Here is an 18,633-nt window from a genome sequence, read left to right as displayed (position 1 = left end):
CGTGAATAGTTATGAAAGTTAGAACCAACATTTTTTAATTGATCCTGAAAGAAACTGACTAGACTAGAGTCTTAAGGATCGGGAAATGTGAGTTCTTCTACTAGAGCGGGTCAGAATTCTCGCTGCAGAGTTTTGTATTAACTGCAGGCCAGACAGCTCCTTCTTGTTAAGACATGAAAATAATCTGGTACAATAGTCTAAAAGAGAAGACACAAACGTATGGATTATAAGAAATAATAATCCTAGTACGTTGTGTTCTGAAGTCAAATCAAAACAGGAAGAACAATCCACACAAACAGGATTAGCTTCTACTGTCACAGAGCAAGATGCAATATCAAGTGATGGATGTTAAAAATGAAATGATCCCGTTTTCTGTCTGTTTTTTGTTTTTTTACCTTTCTAAGAGAGCGGACAGGAAGAGCAGGGGGAGGTTCGCTGTTCTGGTGGTGAAACGCATCACAGTGCATCAGGAAGTTTCCTAGCAGGTGAAGAAGGGAGGAAGGTGAGGAGCTGTCCTAGACGACAGCACGTGCGGCAGGCAACCGGCAACTCTCAATAATGCGAGATGTAAACCGGCAGGAGGAAGTACCTGGCGGGAAAGACCGTGGCGGGACGGGGGGCATCATCACCCCGCCGGTCGACGAGGGCATGTAAGACATCTGATCCCGGTTCTCTCCGTCTAGACTCCAGCTGCTCTGAGCGTTGGGGAACACTGCCGGAGGCCAACAAGTGTGAACACATGAGGGCACTCTCGCCAGAAAACATCCTTACCTTTCTCCGGCATGTGAGGGTCGGCACACGGTTTACACGGGCTCACTTGTTGTAGTAAGGCACGCTGCATGTGGTTGTTCTGTAATTGAAATGTCAGCTTGATTAATTTCCTGAACAGACCTTTGTTTAAGGAACACAATTCTCTTTTCATTCAAGTTGAAATGTCAACAGCTGGAGCCACAATGAATGGGAAGTGTATAGAAACACGACTTTATCAAGGGTTAAATATGTGTCTTGTTCATCTGAAATTCAATTGATTCAAACTGTAACTACTTTCATAAAGTAGCCTCCACTATTTGGGTTTTAAACATGTGGCTTGTGCCCAAACTAAGACCTATAAACGCAAACTTTGTGGCCCTTTTTTGCCAAATTAGCACTTAGATCACGCTGTAACTCTTGCAAGCCTTTTGTGTAAAAACCCGATTTACAGCTGATAAATCAAACCCATCTGCTTTGACATCTTTTTCAATATTCAATTCAAAATCTTTCTGAGGAGAAACTGTAGTTTTTAAAAGCCCAGATGGATGTTTTTAATTAAAGCATGTTGCCAATTACAGTAAGACTGACTCAGCTTAGAATCTTCACATAAAAATAGATGTTCTGTTCATAAACAAACAGATATTGTTTTGAAAAAGAACAATTAAATAAATAAATAACAACACTAGACAAAAATAAATAAATAAATAAAACAATAAATGAATGTTAACTATATTAACTATAATGAAATATTCTGAAATATCTAAACATTTGTGAAAACAGTCATTTTTACCAAAATGCCTACTTTTTATATAAAAAAGTAATTTAATTATTATTTTTATTCATCAACATAAATCAACTTAAAACGTTAACTACAAATACCTATACATAAAATATTTGAAAATATAAAAAACAAGAGTTACTATTGTTCTAAAATGAAGTATAAGTCAATGGTGATTTTGTTTTAATAAAACATGTGTTTTGTTGACATTGTGATTTTATATCAGATTATAATCAGAATGTCTACAAAAAAAAATCATTTAATAGTTGAAACAACATACATTTGAATCATAAAATAATAATTGAGCTGTCTGTGCTGTAACTTTTGTGAATCAGTAACAAAAAGAAGCGTTTAAGACAAAAAAAAAATACTTAAAAGGTCATTAAAGCTAAAATTATTAGCTTTTCATTCAATAATAGCTTATTTGACTGAAACATAGTCAATATATAATATAAAATGTTGCAAATGAATCAATAAAAAAGTGAGAAAAAACATTATTTACACTATAATTTACATTTGGAAAGTTTAAAAAACTAATTTAAATAATATTTTTTAGTATAGAAAAAAGGGGGGAAATATTTTTTAAATAAATGTTTTATATCAGTAAATAATATATTTTTAAATATTAAAAACATCAGATAATAACAACACTTCAATGTTAAAAATATACAATTTAAAGAAACTTTTTTTTTTCATGTATATAACTTATAATCTTCTCCCTATTTAAGCAGGATTCAAAATATAAAGATCAACATTGGTGTGAATACCTGTCCATTCTCCGCCATGTTGTTGTAATACATGGAGTTGTTGGCTCGCTCTCTGTGCGACGGCAGCAGGATCATCACTTCCCGGTTGTGTTTGGCCTTATCAGGTAAAGACGGAGAACCTGAGACAGAAGCAGACGACGGTTCCTATATCTGTCCTCGAACAAGGGAACAACGATAAAACGCGAGCTGACCTCTGGCGCTGGAGGGAGCCGAGTTGATAATCTGGGAGGAGTTGGAGCGGATGGAGCTCAGGCTGGAGGACGACGGGCTCGGCTGAAGGGACAGGTTTTTTTTTTTAACGTTTAATACCCGACGGGTTTGAGGGGGAGCATCTCTTGAGCGCTCACCTGCATGTGTATCCCTTCCTCCGGGTGCTCCCCCATCAGACCATCGGTCATTATGATGAGGTTCCCCGCCTCGCTGGAGGTGTGAGAAGAAAGGGAGGACGACGAGTGACGGATCGAGCCCTGCAGGTTGAGGGGGCTGCAGGACAGGGAAGTGTGAGCGACACTCGTTTACCTCTGTAAAAAGAAAACCTCACCTGTGTCTGTGGATCAGCCTCATGCTCTCGGGGCTCATGTGGTTGTTGTGCGACGTCAGAATCCCCCTCGGAGAGTTGACGCCGGCGCAGCCCGCGGCGCTGAACCGGTCCACGCCCGGCACGCCCTGCTGAGTCCCAAAGACATACTGCTCTGAATATTTACACCGATCCACCAGCGAGAAACCACCTTTTTTCCCGGAGACTCACGTGGTGCAACCCGGCTCTCATCATGTGGAACTGGTCCACCAGCTTCTTGTGGAGCGGACGCATCTCGGGGTGCACCAGCTTCTCGTGGACGGCGAGGCCGACCCCCAGGATGTGAACCTGTTCCTGCATCAGGTCCTTGAGGTGCGTGATCCTCTCCGAGTCCTCCGGGTGAGCGCTGATGTAGTCCTTGTCGAAAAACGCCTGAGGAAGAGTCGAGAGATGAGGAGGTGACCTCCGGCGTTTTTTTGACGGGCCGGTCATCTCTATACCTCCTGGTATCTGGCGATGCCGCCATTGACGGCGGCGTCGATGACTCCGTTGAGACACATGCTGAGCGGGTTGATGTTGCCGTGGTGCTGCCGGTGCTGGTACTGGCTGATCAGAGTCCGGAGCTCCTGGGTTTTATTCTCCACCACGTAGATGGCGTTCTCCAGCGGGCTCACCTCCACCTGCCAGTCAAAGTTTCACAATATGAGTGTTCGATGACAGCCAGGCCCGCCCGGGGTTCTTACCACTTCTCGCCGTTCCACCTCGGCCCAGCGGGAGATCCCGGGAAGAGGGCGGGAGAGGATCAGGGTCGTCCTCTCGATCCACAGACTCTGCAGGGAGAGACAACTTCTCAGACACGCCGAGTCACGGCTGATGGGTTCGCGTGACTCGGAAGAGCCGCGATCGTGAAAACCGGGTCAGTCCACCAGAGAGTGTGTGTGTGGGGAAGTCTGATGTGCTTGGAATGCAGATGTGGGTCAGTGTGTTTGTGGGATTCAGAGCAAGGAAAAGTACAGTCGCTCCACGTTTGACCAGCTATTGACTAATTTAATTCTTAAAATAACCGTGAATCCCTGAAGGGTATTCCAGATTGATCAGGAGGGCTGGCTCTGTGGTTGAAGCTGGACTCACTGCTGACAGTTGCATAAAGTAGGAGATCTCTGGACAAACTACTGTTCATCATGGATGATGACAGTCTGAACACTGTCATCAGTGAACAGAGAAGCAGATGGAGCATGAATGCTCCTCCCATGATGCAAAACTAATAGACTCAGGGACTCCTTGGCTATTAGATTGTAGAGTTTGGTGGCAAGAGCAAAGTGAAAAGATGATATTATTCTATGTTAAACTTTGTATTCTTTTGTGTTATTTCCTTGGATCTATGCTCTGTATATTTGCACTTTGTGATGCCTTTCACTTTGTTCTTTATATTTGCACTTTGTCATCCCTTGCAGTTTTTTTCTTTTTATTTGCACTTTGTCATGCCTTCTACTTTGTTATTTATATTTGCACTTTGTCATGCCTTGTTGTTTTTTTCTTTTTATTCGAACTTTGTTCTTGTGCTTGTTTTTATGAAACTATCGTCTGCTTTGAACTGGAAAGCTATTTTCCTGAATGATCTCTTCCAGAGGGATTCATAAAGTCCATCCATCCATCCATCCATCCATCTTTTTAGAAAATGCAAACACCTAAAACAGAAGGCCTTACAACTACATATGGCGTGCACATTAAATCTGAATTTAAGAAATGCGTGGATGGAGTGATGAGTTCACTGAGAGGAATGAGACAAAAAAGCAAGCTCTGTTGGAAAACAAGTGAGTCAAGTTGGAAAATGTATCCGAAAACTACTTTATCGAGGACGGAACTTAAAGGCTATTTAGATAAATAGATAGATACAACTTTTTATTGATTTAAGGCTGGGTTTTTTTCTTCAAAATGTAAGCTCAATTCTTGCTCTTTATCTTGCTTTAGTAGTTTGCAGGTTTAAAAAGCCTGGTTAAGTACTGTGTCCGGAAATAAAAATATTGACTTTCATGGACACATTAAATTGAATCTATCCGGACAGTTGGTTTTATCTGCTGGTTTCTGGTCAGAAAAAAACGCAACATCATTCCGGGCATAGTGAGAGTGGGCCGTAAAATTGTTGGCACTCCACTCACAGACATCACTTCTGTGCAAAACCAGTGAACAAAGCAAGACTTGCTCTTTCCGATCCTAGAAATCCTTTGACTCCTGAATTTAAAATGCTTCCATCTAGACGGAATAACTTCACAGTTATTAATAATTGACAGCAATATAGTATTTTACTTGGTTTTATCCATTGTTTTTACCGATTGATTTCTTTGTCTTTAGATTGTCACTCTTATTACAAGCGTCACGTCATCGTTTTTCTGTATTTTCAATTTTCTGTATTTCTACTGTTGTTTTTCCTGCACCACAAATTACCTTGACCTTGACCTAGGGAGCTCAACCTAGACATTATTCTAATAAATGGCAGAAAAACAGAATAATAAAAGTCCATGACTAAACCTTGGCTTTTTTGATATATGTAAAAATTACTAATAACATTTTAGAGTTTTTACAAGATTATAAAGTTTCATTATATATTTATTTTACATTGTAACTGTAATTAAACTTGATAAATGTTGAATAACTGCCAAGGACTGAAAATTGTATTTTATCGCTACAATAAAATAGTTACCGTAGGCCACCTATTTTTACTTAACCTTGACCCAGAGATAACACAAGGGATACCACAAATACGTTTGTTTTTTGGCCTTTGGGTCGCATTGACCCAGAGAGAACACAATGGTTACAGTAGTCAAGACACGGCTATTTCTCTATACGGTTCAGGAAAGAAATTTAAGAGTGATTCAACAGGATGAAAATAGAATTAATTGGTTTACTCTGGACACTTTCCACAGTTCACTAATGATTCTTAGTCCACCTCCTTCCTCTTCCGCCTTAAACGCAGACCAAGAATAAACTTTAGTAGAAAATAAATTACGTCAACTTGCAACCTTTTATTTACTGTGTCAGCAGCTGAGACAAGAGCGAGTGTTTGTCAATTTTCACAGCGAGTGAGTCATTACAAGATGAATATTCATAAAAACGAAGGAGGGGGGAAAAAAAGAAGAATTAAACAACAATTTGAGATTGTGTTGTTGGCTGAGGGTGTTAGTCACACGCTAGTGAGTAATTTAGATTAACATATTAACCTTAGATGGCTCACAGGGCCACAACTCAAGATGCTGGCTCTCAAAACATTTAGCACAGTTATTCATACGAGAGATACATGTGCAGACAACAAGCGTAGGCTTGTGACATAACACAGTACAGTAACGTTGTAGCACAGGTTCTACTAGAAATTTAACTTTTAGTCTTTAAATTATGCTTAACAAATGTGAATAATGATTAAAATGAATGGTTAGTATTATTTTAATTTACCGACTTATGATGGAAAAACAACTTTAGATACAACGTATAATTAACCATCTTAGCACAATGTAATAAATGAAGTTTATTGAAGAACCAAAACAGATATGTAGCTGTAGCTGCACCAATATGACCACTAGATGATGCTGTTACTTCCTAAACCATGCTCCGGCCCCTTTTCAGGCTATCTAAAGCAACAGACCAGTTACATTCAAGACGTATTTAACGCCATTTGAAATTTAATCAACCTAAATAAAAAATATCTAAATTAAAAAACAACACAATAATTGCATATGTTTAAGGACATTTTGACCCAAATGTTTTTTAAATAATAAAACAATAAGGACACACGTTGGACACACATTTTGGATGATGGAAAAACAGTTATTTTTGGAACTATTATTTGTTAGTTCTTCTATTGTGATTAGTGACAATCTCTACTTCTTTTCGGTCTTTTTTACTATTTTTCTATCTAAAAATTATCTTATCTTATCTTTTTATTATTTATATTACCAAATTATTTAAGATCTGAAATGAAACTTAATATCTTACGTATCATGTGTTCACATTTTGATGGGTTATTTATAACATTTTAATGCCAATTAAGGCCTTTTTTTCAAATCTTAAGAAAGAAGTTAGTACAGTGCAAGTTATCTTAATGTTGAAAGACTAATAAAAATCAGTTTTATTTGAAAACAAATATTTTTAAATAAGTGAAATTTTAATTCTAGTGAGAGGGAACGCAATAGAAAATAGAGAAATATTAGCTAAGCAGAATTTAAAAAAAAATAGATTTTGAAAATAGGGATGTTTACATCGAGATAGAATTGATTTTAACACAATCAAGAAGGGCTAGATTTTTAAATTAAAAAGACTAAATAGAAGTTGTTTTTTTCACATTTGAACTTCTGTTTATTCTCCAGTCTCACGAGTATCAAAACACGCACAGTGCGACATTTTAACTTTCAACTTACCCTGAACTCGTTCTCACGGTCTTTCGGTCCCTTGTGGAAAGGCCTGTCATAGTGGAAGCGGGTGACATTGTTTATGCGGTAAAAGCTCTTGATCCTTTCAGGCACTCGCTCCAGTTGAGGCACATCAGAAATGTCTGACACCGGAGTCACCGCATAGATCTGCAAGTCTGAAAGTCAAGTGTCAAGGATTCACAGACGGGAATGAGAGGAGTCGCTTCCAAGTGTTGAGAAACTACATGGTATCAGAGGTTGTAGTTGCAAAAAGAAGGGACTGTAACAGAAGAAGGATACACTGAGCGTCACTCTGCAGGATGGTGTCGTCGGGTTGGTTTGGATGCTGCATGGCAATAGCTTGTGGGAATTCTCCCAGCATCCTTTGCTGGAAGTCCTCCAGCCTTTCGTAGTCATAACCACGACAGACAAACTCCTTGTTCTAAGGAGGAGAAAGGTTCCAAATAAACGATCTTTAAGTCCGTATATTTATATATATACTGATCCACTGAAGGTCTATTTATTGACCTTCATGTTAGTAATCTATTTAGAAGCAGCGTGAAAAAGTCTTACCCTGAGAAAGAACGGAAACTTCCTGCCGTAAAATCCCATTCTGAAGAACTCTGGTTCGATCCTCTGCTGCTCGATGATGTTGTCGTAGTACGCAGCCTCCATTTTCTGACGTGCCAAAGAGCGACGTTTGAGTGATAAGAAAGTGGTTTTCTCGAGCGAACACAGAGGGTTAAGAAGGTTGATTCGACTCACCCGGATCCAGCTGAGGCTCTGGTAATCGTATAAGGTCTCATATTGGAACGCCAGCTCGCGGCACAGTGAGATTCCATACTCCCAACACTGTCATGGGAGAAACATTGTTGGAAAAAATATAAATTAGTTGTTGCTTTATTCATTTATTTGATAGTATATCTGATTAATTTCAAAGAATTTTTCACAAAACAGGGAGCTCTAAATGTTAGTTGGTAAGTAAGTAAAATAAACCATTTTGCTAGATACATTAAGTTACTACTAGTGTAAAACATAGTGTACATTTCCTAAAGTCACACCTGAGAAGTGGCATTTAAAATAAAAAAATAATAATTAATATTAGTCTTAAACTATCTTTCACTTTTGCTAGAATCATTTATAGACACTTGCTTGACCTTGTTAATGCTTGGATTAATCTAAAACAAGACATGCTTATTTGTACTTAAAATACTGAATATTTCATTTTTTATTATTATTATTATTATTATGGATATAAATGGAAGTAAACTTTCCAATCTTCCCCCACAATTTTATTCAATTTTTCACCATGAAAATGGGGGGTTTCTTTGTGCCCCCTTTCCATTGATGGAGTTTTCTTCCCCCAAAAAACTTTCACTTAGAGATCAGTATTCTTCATTTTAATTATATTTGTCGAGACTTTTGGGGTTTTAAATATATTTAGATCAAAGAGGCACACATAGAGACACACCTAATATTGTATATATACTGTACAAATAAATACAAGTTGTAAAACTTGTTGCACATATTTTCCAGAAATGAAAATTAGATCAATCTACGGCATTACCTCAGGTCTGAGATTTACTTTTAGTCCATCCATCCATCCATCCATCCATCCATCCATCTATCTTTCTAATTACAGTATGATTTTAGCTCATTCCAGAGTAATGTAAACATGTAATAATATCTAAACTGCTGTATCTGAATGTATGCTAAATATTTCTAAAACACTTTTACCAAATAAGAATAAAGACAAGAACTAAAATTCTCAATCATCTTGAAAAAAGGGCATTTGATGATGATCAATCCAGGGGTGGTAGAGAAGAAGAGACATTAAGGCGAGACCAAGAGAAAGCCTGGATGTAAACGGGTGGTCTCCGGGGGCTTCACAGGCATCACTCCACTAAGTGAATTTAACGGATGAATACCAGCCAAGGAGGAGGGATTATGGCAACTAAATCAAATTTTAGAGGACATTTGACCTAATCTTGATGAAAAGGATAAAGCTGGTATCCTGTCGTTCATCTGTAATCTCTGGTAAAACAAATAATAATTTCAAGGTCTAAAGCAAAACAGCGATATTAGTATTTTTATTATCTTTTTTTTTTAACCATCAAAGAAGCAGCGGGAGTCTCTCACCTTGCCCTTGTTGAAGTAATGCAGGATCTTGCGGCTCAGGTTCTCCTTCCGCTGCCACTCGCTCTGGCAGGGATAGTGCAGGAAGTCCCGGAGAGGTCGGTCCTCCCACTGGAGCAGCTCCCAGTACAGCAGCAGCGTGAAGGCCGCCTCTGTGGTTGCGCAATCACGCATGAGATGCTGTTCCTCACAGATGTTAAACACTTTTTTTTTTTTAAATGATCTCATATCTTCTGGACATTAGCAGCACTTTTACTAAGCAGATGGTGTGTGACATAATCTGTCGGGACTCTTGGCCAAAACATAAAAATTTGATGGTGCAGAAAATCCCTTTTAAATGATATTTTGGAGTCAAGAATGATACTTAAATAATACATTTTCATTAAAAAAGAGACCCTTTCAGATGCGGAGAGAACACAACTTTTTTTTTAAAAATACAATACGTATCATTTTGATACTATTATTATTTTATCTTATATTTATGTGATGACATTTCCATTTAAACAATTTTGAAGCATAGTACAACTCCATAGCTATTATTTTAATGATGCTCTTCACTGAGTAACTTTGTTCGTCAGAGACAATGTTTTCAGTTGTACTCAATGTACTCAATGTATTCAAATGTACTGAGACATTTTTTAAACTTACCAGGATCATTCCTCTTGTTTCAGAAAAAAATACACGAATAGAATTTTAAACATTACAGATATACTATTCCGGCACTGGACGGAACCAGAAATATATTTTTCAATCCAACAGATGGGTGCTTCAGGTTAATGTATTACTATAAAACAATCCTTAATTTGAGAGAAATATAAAATATGAACCCTTAAATATTTATATTTTTAATTTACTTACATGAAATAAAACCGTAAAAAAGGTTTATGTTACCATAGATCTCAACAATTTACATTTTCTACATAATATAAAAAAAATAATTAAGTATATATTGCCTTGATGATGTTGAAAATTGAATATGATCCGTTAATGTTGACAATATATATATAAATGTAATTATATGTTGTACAAAGTGTTGGTTAAACTAAGAAAAAGGTCATTTTGACGGGTCCGACTCAGATCGGTCTAAATCTATACTCTTTGTAATTCTTCGTCATGATAATGAATCGGCACTAAAGAGACTCGTCTCCGTCTCCAATCAACCGCCTTTGTTACGACTGAATGTTGATGCAACTGGATTAAAATGATATTATTTGGACAAACTGGATGGAAGAAAAACAACCAAAACCTAGCAGCCATTTTGAATCGCTATAACTACAAAAATATAAATCAATTATTATGAAAATATCGTTGCAGTTCATTTAGTCATTTTTCCAGGCAGTGTTTCATCGCTGGCGTTTAAATGTATGTTTGTTTTAAACAGTTGAAACCTCTTTTGAAACTTTGGTTTAAATGTGGGATAGATATTCCTCAAAACGTTGTGAGCAAGCTGATATTTTGAATTCAAACTCACTCTGTTTAGATTTCTACCTAAAGCACATAATGTGCACTTGATTTGATTGACACATCACCAGATTGAGCTGCAAGTGTGCATGTGGATAACATATCACCTACCCTACCTTTAAATGAACCGTGTGGGTCCACAGTAATAGCTATTTGAAAAACAAACCTGTGAAGTCTTCCGCTTGCAGATGCAGGTCAGACAGTTTGTGGATGTAGCGGATGTACATATCCTCCTTGTTCACCTCCGACTTGTAAAAGTTCTGGAACAGTTGGGAGCAAAGATGATGATTGATCATCTTCAAAAAGAAAAAAAGTGGTTTTCTCACCATGAGGTTAACCGAACCCCCCATTTTCTTGTTCTCCATCTCGTCTCCCTTCATGCAATCCCTAAAAAAAATCGTTAAAAGAGATTTATTTATAGGTATGGACAGGTTTTCTCCTTTAAACGAACCTGTAATCCAGCAGTCGCTCCACAAGTCTTGTCACCGACGTTACAAAGGAGATTCCCGTCTCCCTCCAAGTCTCCTGCTCGATTTTCTCCAGCAAGCTAACTCGGGGGGAAAAAAAGGCGATTAGCAGCAAACCCCCAACAAGTTTAAAGTATTCTCACCTTGGATAAGGACCAAAAAGTTGAGTTCTGTCGTGGGAAAAAAAAGAGCAGGAACACATTAGTTCTGAGCACAGAAAAACATGACATGTTTGACGCTCACAAAAGGCTGAAGAGCTCTCTGTGGTTATCATCGCCTTTCCCATCTGACACCATGCTGTCCAGCTTATCCATCAGCTCTGCCTCCACCTACACACAGAACACACACGGTTAAACCAAAATCTGTTACGCAAGAAACACCGTTTTTCTTTTTTTTTTTCGAACATGTATCAATGTCACTCCGACCTGTTTGAAGTTGCCATTTTTCCTCTGCTCCCAGTCCATCATGTCGTGGAATATGGGGATCATTATGTTTCGGACTTCTGTTTGGGGGACGAGTGTGACTCCCAGGAAGGGACCCATCATTCCGGGGATGAAGTGGGGCTTGTTGTCACCTTGATGGAAAGATATTGTAATTATATGTCAGTCATTTGGGTTTATTTTGATTTCTTTAGATGCATAAATTGAATTTTCAACTTGTATAACACTAAAATAACTCAACGACGTGAGATAGCGAATGATAATGATAATGGTCTTTTTCCGTCCTGGCCTGACAATGTCTAGGCTTGAAACAGTTTTTTAGTAAGAGCTGAATTTAATAGTGCTAAAGCAGGTTTTTGACAAAACAGGAAGAGGAAAAAATGAAAAATAATTACTGCCCAATTATCCTTTTCAGAAAAAAAAGGAAACAACTTTCCAACCAATTTTCTCTACGATTCACGTTCCAAACAACTTATCTTCCTTCATCTCACTCCCCCTCAGTTAACTCATCATTACAACGAGTTGTTTTCAGAGGATTTCTACCGTGATCCATACATTATTGGAAAGTGTTTCCTTGACTATTTTAATTGCACCAACCAAGAAATGATCAGGTCATACTAGAGGAGCACTGGAGGAACACTGGGTCACTTTGTACAAAACCCTCTTTTAATTAATAATAAATATGAATTAATAAATATTTACACCTCCACCTCCAAGGATTTTTTTGAATAAACAAAGCAGAAGTTATCTGTGCAAGGAGCACAGATGGAGTGCATGGATGCTCCTCCCCAGATGCAACACTAATAGACTCAGGGCCTCGGAACAGGAGCAGTAAGAAGAGATGCTGTTATTCTTTTTTTATGTTATTATGTTTGTGTTATTTCATTTGATCTATGCTCCTTATATTGCACTTTGCTCCTTTTATTTGCCGTTAAGCGATAATTACGTCATACTGGACTCTGCTCTCGTAACCTCTCGTTCGCCGAGATTTTAGACGGGAGAAAACTTTATAAAGGAGAGTTGGATTTTCACATTAGTTATAGTGATATAATTGTTAATGTCTTACCTAATTTCTGCCACATGCCGAAGAGCTCGTAGGCCATCATGACCCTCATGTCTCCGTGTCTATAAAAAGTGAAGTGAAAAAGTCATGTTTTAAGATTCTTTGGCTTCATTCATGTGAGTTTTTTTTATTTTACTTGTCAAGGGTTTTCTTTCTCTTCCCAGGGCCGAGGGCCTCCAGCTGCAGACTGGGCTGGTTGATGTAGAGCACAGTGAGGCTGAAAAATGAGTTCCACACCTGGAATGCAATCGGAAACACAATGAATGAAACGGCGGCGACGGCTTGAAAGCGAAAGATTGTCCCTTCAGGGTCCCTGCCAGAGACGCACCTTGAAGTCAAAATCTGCTTCTGAGAAGTTCTTGTGCAGCGCCGGGGACAGAAACTGCGTTGTCACGACGATGATGCTGCAAAGAGCACAACAAACAATTACAATGTCATCTTCAAAAACACCCGAGCTGCCAAAAATAAATCGCTGCCAGCGAGCGGCGCTCAGGGGTATTTGGGGAATCTGATACTGTGACGGACGGCTAGCTACTCGCGTCAGTCTCGTATGCTAGCAGGGCTGTGACGGCTTGTTGTGACCCAGAGGTCAAAGAGACTCCTGTGTGACGGACAGTAGAGATGAGGGACGGACACTTTAGGTGTGTGACTTGATGGAGTGTTGACGGGTCTCACTAAGCAGGCTCAAATGTTGACAACAAACACAAGTGATTTTAAAATGAAGCTTTTAGAAAGACATTAAAAGTTAAGGAAGTTAAATGTTTTAAATGAACATTTATGTTTTATTGGGCCTCCGAGTAGAGATCAGACCCACGAGTTGACATCATAATTACATGTGCCAGATTGTCGCTTTTTTTCTTCCCACAGACTGGCTGTTAAATATTTGACCAAATGTCATGTTAATGTTATTATCCTGTCCTTATCTTTTTAACAGCTAATCATTCGCTCGAGTTAGTTTTGTACTAGTGAATCTTTTCTTGAAAATCACCAGTAAAATGTAAAATAAACACAAGTTTAAACCTTTGCATATATTTTTTTTCCACTCTGAAAATATATTCAGTTCAAATATGAATCATTTTAAAATGTGGCCTTTTAGATAAAAAAGGGGTAAGATTTATTTAAAAACATAAAATAAAAAAAAGGGACAAATATACAACCAATGCCTAATTTAGTTATTCATTTAGCATATTATACCACCTTTTTTAAAGAACAGGAACTTTTATTTTTATTAAAAATTAATTAAATATTATTTTTATTTTTTTTAAAACATCTTATTCATAAAATATTTCTTTACAAATAGATAGACTTGAAATCATTTTGGTTATCTTTAAAACTCGTCGTCAAACATTCCGAACTGGCAAGTCCCATAAAGCACTGCAACAGAGGAAGCTCATATTTAGGAGTAAAATGTTGCCACAAAACAAACAAATAAAGATTTTAACTTTACTTTGTATTGTGCACCAAATTGATTTTTTGTTATATTGAAAAAACATTATTTGTCAAGAATAATAAGTTGCATTTAATTATTTATAGTGAAATTTATTCTCATTTTGTGCAGGAAACTAAGGAAATAATGTAGAAAAAGTACACATTCATTTTTTGAGCCTCGAGAGGAAAACCAAAACCAGACTCACTGACTAGTCAGAAGCCTCATTACGCTCCAGTCCCGGGGGAAGATGGTCAGCTTCATCAAATTACGGAAAACACAGAAGATCTTCAACAGGAACTCCTGCGAACACGTGTGGAAAGTGAGCGGCGGCGAGCAGAACAACACAGAGCATCTCTTCTAACCTTCAGCTCCTCTTTGCTGTGAAAGTTGTTGAGAAGATGATGGAAGTGGAGCTCGGTCATCTGTCGGAGCAGCGAGAGGAGGCAGGAAACATATTCCCCCTGAATGGAAGCATTCGGACATTCACAGGTGAGACTGGAAGTGGAGACTCTTTGGAGCTAATGGCTCCTTACGGTGATCTCTGCCGTGCACTGGGGGCAGCGTTGTCCTCGTGACGTTTCCACAGAGTGGGACTTGCTCATGATGGACAGCAGAGTCTGCAGCAGCACATCCAGGAGGCTTTCAACCATCATCTCCACCTCCTCGTGAACTGAGGATTCCTAAAGGATGGCGGTCGGTTCAGCGCGTCGCTAAGTTTAGCATCGGAAAAAAAAGAAAACTGCGGTACCATCGAGCTGGTCTTGATGATGGAGAAGATGCTCCCGAGGATCCCCGAGCAGATGAGGAGCTCTCTCTGCTGCCGTAGATGAAGGTGGATGTGATGCAGGACGACAGGCAGCAAAATACTGCGAGACTCTGCGCACCCGACAAAACATCATTAGCTGCAGTTTTTTAATATCAAAAAAAGCTTTTTTTCTCACCAGGGAAGATGAAGAGGCGGCTCTCCACCGTCCGAGCGATGGACTGCAGCTTGACCACATCCATGGACTGGCCGATGTCCACCGTGCTGGGCATGCTCCCCAGGGTGCCCCTGACATACTCCGCCACCTCCTGAACGGTGAACATCTGCAGCAGCTCATCAAAGATGTCGGGGAAGCTGTTCAGCAGCGCAGCCTGAGGGCGGGGAAGAAAAAAAAAGGCACCGGAACCGATTGATTGACGGATGAGCTTCACTCGCAGTGACACAATGACAGATCTAACTTTCAATTATTTTGGAATCAAAAAAAGACGATTATATTCAATCGCAAAAATGATGCAAGTGTTTTTTTTTCCTCTCTCTGCAGCATCATCTGCTGGACTGGGGTACCGACACAGGGGGGCGCTATGACTTACTGCGATGGAGGACAGCGACGGACATGCAGCTGATCACCCCCCCTACACTGTCCGAGATGAGGAGGGGGCAACAGCACGTGTGGAGGTGACGATAAGTATGAGGAGAACACAAATAAAGAATCAACAAAACAAATTCATGAGGACAAATAATACAACAACAACAACAAAAAAAATCAACAGATAAATAAAGCACTGAATGGATGTGGAGTGAAGACGCTGATGCTTTTTTCAGGACTGACCTGGGTGAAGACCAGGTTCTCCGAACTGCGGCTGTCCAGACTCAGAACGAACCGAATGGACTGGAACAGCTCTTGAATGCTCGCCCGAAACTGCTCCTCCTCCATCCCACATGTGGCTCTCGAGTACAGAATACGAGACTGGACGATGAACTTAAAGAGATACTCCAGAGCCTGCGGATGATGCCAAATTAAACAAAAAAGAATTAAAAGAATCTTCATCCAGAGTAGACCTGGCCACCATGGGGCCCCTGGGGTCCTTTGACTCTATTAATGCAGGCTGCTCCCTTTGGAATTTTAGCTAATTTCTACATAATCCTTTTTATTTTGAGGATCCTTTTTGTTTCTTTTCCTAAATCCTTTTTATTATTTTCCTTTTACACAAATTAGAAAATATTTTTTTTGTTTAAGTTAAAACCGGATAAGCAGTTAATACAAAACTCTGCAGTGAGAATTCTGACCCGCTCTAGTAGAAGAACTCGCATTTTCCAGGATCCTTAAAACTCTGCACTGGCTGCCAGTTTCTTTCAGGATCAATTTTAAAATTCTGGTTCTTACTTTCAGAGCTATTTATGGTCAGACTCCTCCTTACATCAGTGATAAATATATAATATATTATATATAATGTCATGGCAATTTTATACATGTTGTTTTATTTCCTACTAATTTAAAAGCGATTGGTATCTGATAGAAATATTGGCCCTTTCAAATTTTGATTACATATGAAATTAGGTATTACTTTGCAAGTCTGTAAAAGTCTTTTTCAAATATTAAACCAAATTGTAATCTTTTAAGTTTATTGCTGATCTAAAACTTTTTGGGAGCCTAGAAGATTAGACTACATAAAATATACATAATTTAATTCTTCATATTTAGATTAAAAAGATATTATATAAGTGGTTGAATTGTATCATAAACCTTATTATAAAGAACATTTTGCCCCCCAAAAAATTAAGCTCACTTTCTCTGAAGAGCAGGAGAACAACTGCTAACTAGAGGAACCTTCAGATCTGGACCATGTGTAAGTTCATCTGGTCATTGCTCTGATATTTACCCTCATGGCCTCCTGGATGTGATCTTGGCGGACGACCTCTGCCGAGCGATCCATGTACCACTTCAGACATCGGATCAGCTCTCTGCAAACCCGACAAGACGGATCGTTCAACCATGTTGCCGCGTCATGTGTCGGTGCAAACGCCGCCCTTACTTGTACGCGAGCGCCCCGGCGAAGTGGTTCTGGATGTAGGCGTCCATGACGGGTCTGAAGTTCTGGAATCGACTGTCCCTGAGCAGGTTGATGATGAACACCTGCGAGCACAGACGCATCAGAACCGCGGTGTGTTCAGAGGGAGGGAACTCTTTTCATTCGTCCTACCAGTGCCTGGAAAACCAGCGGCCCATACTTGTCAGTGTTGTCGTCCAAGAGACAGAAGAGAGTGTCCAGGACGTCTCGCAGAAACTAAGAGAAGAAGAGGAACAAGACTGAGCTGTCGTTTCAAGACAATTGATGAGCGTGAACGTTTAAGTGAAGCCCAGACACAAGTGTTCTTAAGATGTGCTTCAGTGGAAAGAAAGTATTTTCTTAGGATAAATATGAGCGTTGTCTCTAACAAAAATATGACCTGTTAAACATAATACACAAGTACTGTGTCTCAAATCGCATACTAGCGTATTCAAAGTCTATTTTTAGTGAGTAAGTGGGTCTCAATTCTTAGTATGCGAAATTTAGTACAAACAGCTGGTTGAAATCGTTGTTAAATAGAAGTAGAAGAAGAAGCTGTCGAGTCATTTGAGGTTAGTGTGTAGCGACAGTGTTTGATTTGAGACATACTATCTGTGGAGAATTTGCGTACTAGTTAGTATGTACACTATCCTGATGCATACTAACTCCTAGTATACTAAGAGAAGTATGCGATTTGAGACACAGCACAATTCCTTGTTTTGTTTTGTGGTATTAATGATCCAGGAACGTCAGGATGGAATAAAATCTATATCTTGGAAACCATAAACTTGTTGATTTTCTTAATTTATTTATTTTATTTATTACTTAAAAAAATCTTCTTACTCTCTTATACACCTTTCCCAAGAGTGCCCAATGTCTCTACGATGATAGTAAGAATTTTCTTCTAGCGTTTCGGCGATGTAGATCCGTGTTCCAGTGTGGCCCGGGGGCCATTTGCGTCCCTAAACACCTTTTATGAGGCCTTAAGTCTCTGTCACCACAGGCTTATCATCATTGTCAGTCTTAAAATATACATAATTCTATACAATACAAAATAAATTTAAAAAAAACTCTTTGACAGACAAAATAAAAATCTATAAAGTCCAGTGAAGAAAAGGATTTTTTATATTGGTCAATACTCTTGTCAGAGCTAGCATGTTCCAAAACGTGCTAGCTCCAGTCAACCAGTACCAAGGAACTAAATGCTCCTTTTTTTCGCGATCACACGTTGGGAATAAATAGTCGATAAAAAACAGCATTTTAACTGAACATACATAAATAAATCAGGGAATAAGGGATGTATATGTTAGTTTGTGTAGCTAGGATACTTGACAGGTTGTACTGCATAATAGCACAGCATTGTTATCTCTTTAAACCACTGAAGGATTAACAACAAACCAGCCAGTTTTGTCTCATAAATCTTTGAAACTAAACTTCCAGCTATAATCATTTCCTCATGATGAAATCTTGCTCCTGGTTATCGTAGCCTGTTAGCAGACAAACGCCCTGAGTCTTGCTCAAAGGCATCATGTCAGTTAGGGAAAAAAAGATCCTGGTGTGATACAACAGTATCTAAATTAAACTAATGTCACCTTTTTCGGAATAACCTTGGAT

General features: G+C 38.9%; 1 protein-coding gene across 5 annotated transcripts in view; it reads right to left on the bottom strand.

Annotated features, from left to right (window-relative positions):
- The window catches only part of LOC148059707 (dedicator of cytokinesis protein 3-like), a 50,212-nt gene that overhangs the window by 2,518 nt on the left and 29,061 nt on the right, over nt 1–18,633 (bottom strand). The window contains exons 20-52 of one of the 5 annotated variants that reach the window (XM_087780775.1): nt 17,173–17,256; nt 17,005–17,105; nt 16,852–16,933; nt 15,801–15,971; nt 15,150–15,342; nt 14,957–15,084; nt 14,742–14,888; nt 14,571–14,669; nt 14,414–14,508; nt 13,108–13,183; nt 12,916–13,016; nt 12,783–12,841; nt 11,702–11,850; nt 11,520–11,605; nt 11,420–11,446; nt 11,261–11,356; nt 11,136–11,196; nt 10,976–11,069; nt 9,352–9,500; nt 7,978–8,064; nt 7,786–7,890; nt 7,513–7,654; nt 7,222–7,388; nt 3,556–3,642; nt 3,313–3,492; nt 3,044–3,244; nt 2,837–2,982; nt 2,643–2,778; nt 2,487–2,568; nt 2,296–2,414; nt 772–850; nt 590–712; nt 396–478 (exon numbers count right to left, since the gene is read on the bottom strand). In XM_087780775.1, the coding sequence (XP_087636901.1) occupies nt 396–478; nt 590–712; nt 772–850; nt 2,296–2,414; nt 2,487–2,568; nt 2,643–2,778; nt 2,837–2,982; nt 3,044–3,244; nt 3,313–3,492; nt 3,556–3,642; nt 7,222–7,388; nt 7,513–7,654; nt 7,786–7,890; nt 7,978–8,064; nt 9,352–9,500; nt 10,976–11,069; nt 11,136–11,196; nt 11,261–11,356; nt 11,420–11,446; nt 11,520–11,605; nt 11,702–11,850; nt 12,783–12,841; nt 12,916–13,016; nt 13,108–13,183; nt 14,414–14,508; nt 14,571–14,669; nt 14,742–14,888; nt 14,957–15,084; nt 15,150–15,342; nt 15,801–15,971; nt 16,852–16,933; nt 17,005–17,105; nt 17,173–17,256 (3,735 nt within the window). Of the gene's footprint in view, nt 1–395; nt 479–589; nt 713–771; nt 851–2,295; nt 2,415–2,486; nt 2,569–2,642; nt 2,779–2,836; nt 2,983–3,043; nt 3,245–3,312; nt 3,493–3,555; nt 3,643–7,221; nt 7,389–7,512; nt 7,655–7,785; nt 8,065–9,351; nt 9,501–10,975; nt 11,070–11,135; nt 11,197–11,260; nt 11,357–11,419; nt 11,447–11,519; nt 11,606–11,701; nt 11,851–12,782; nt 12,842–12,915; nt 13,017–13,107; nt 13,184–14,413; nt 14,509–14,570; nt 14,670–14,741; nt 14,889–14,956; nt 15,085–15,149; nt 15,343–15,800; nt 15,972–16,851; nt 16,934–17,004; nt 17,106–17,172; nt 17,257–18,633 lie in introns of all 5 variants that reach the window. The other 4 variants (XM_087780776.1, XM_087780772.1, XM_087780773.1 and 1 more) reach the window with 4 other exon arrangements.

Source organism: Callionymus lyra, chromosome 19 (genome assembly GCF_982586985.1).
Source record: "Callionymus lyra chromosome 19, fCalLyr1.hap1.1, whole genome shotgun sequence".
NCBI lineage: Eukaryota > Metazoa > Chordata > Actinopteri > Syngnathiformes > Callionymidae > Callionymus > Callionymus lyra.
The sequence above is the reverse complement of the archived record's forward strand: the minus strand, read 5'-3'. Positions and strand labels throughout refer to the sequence as shown.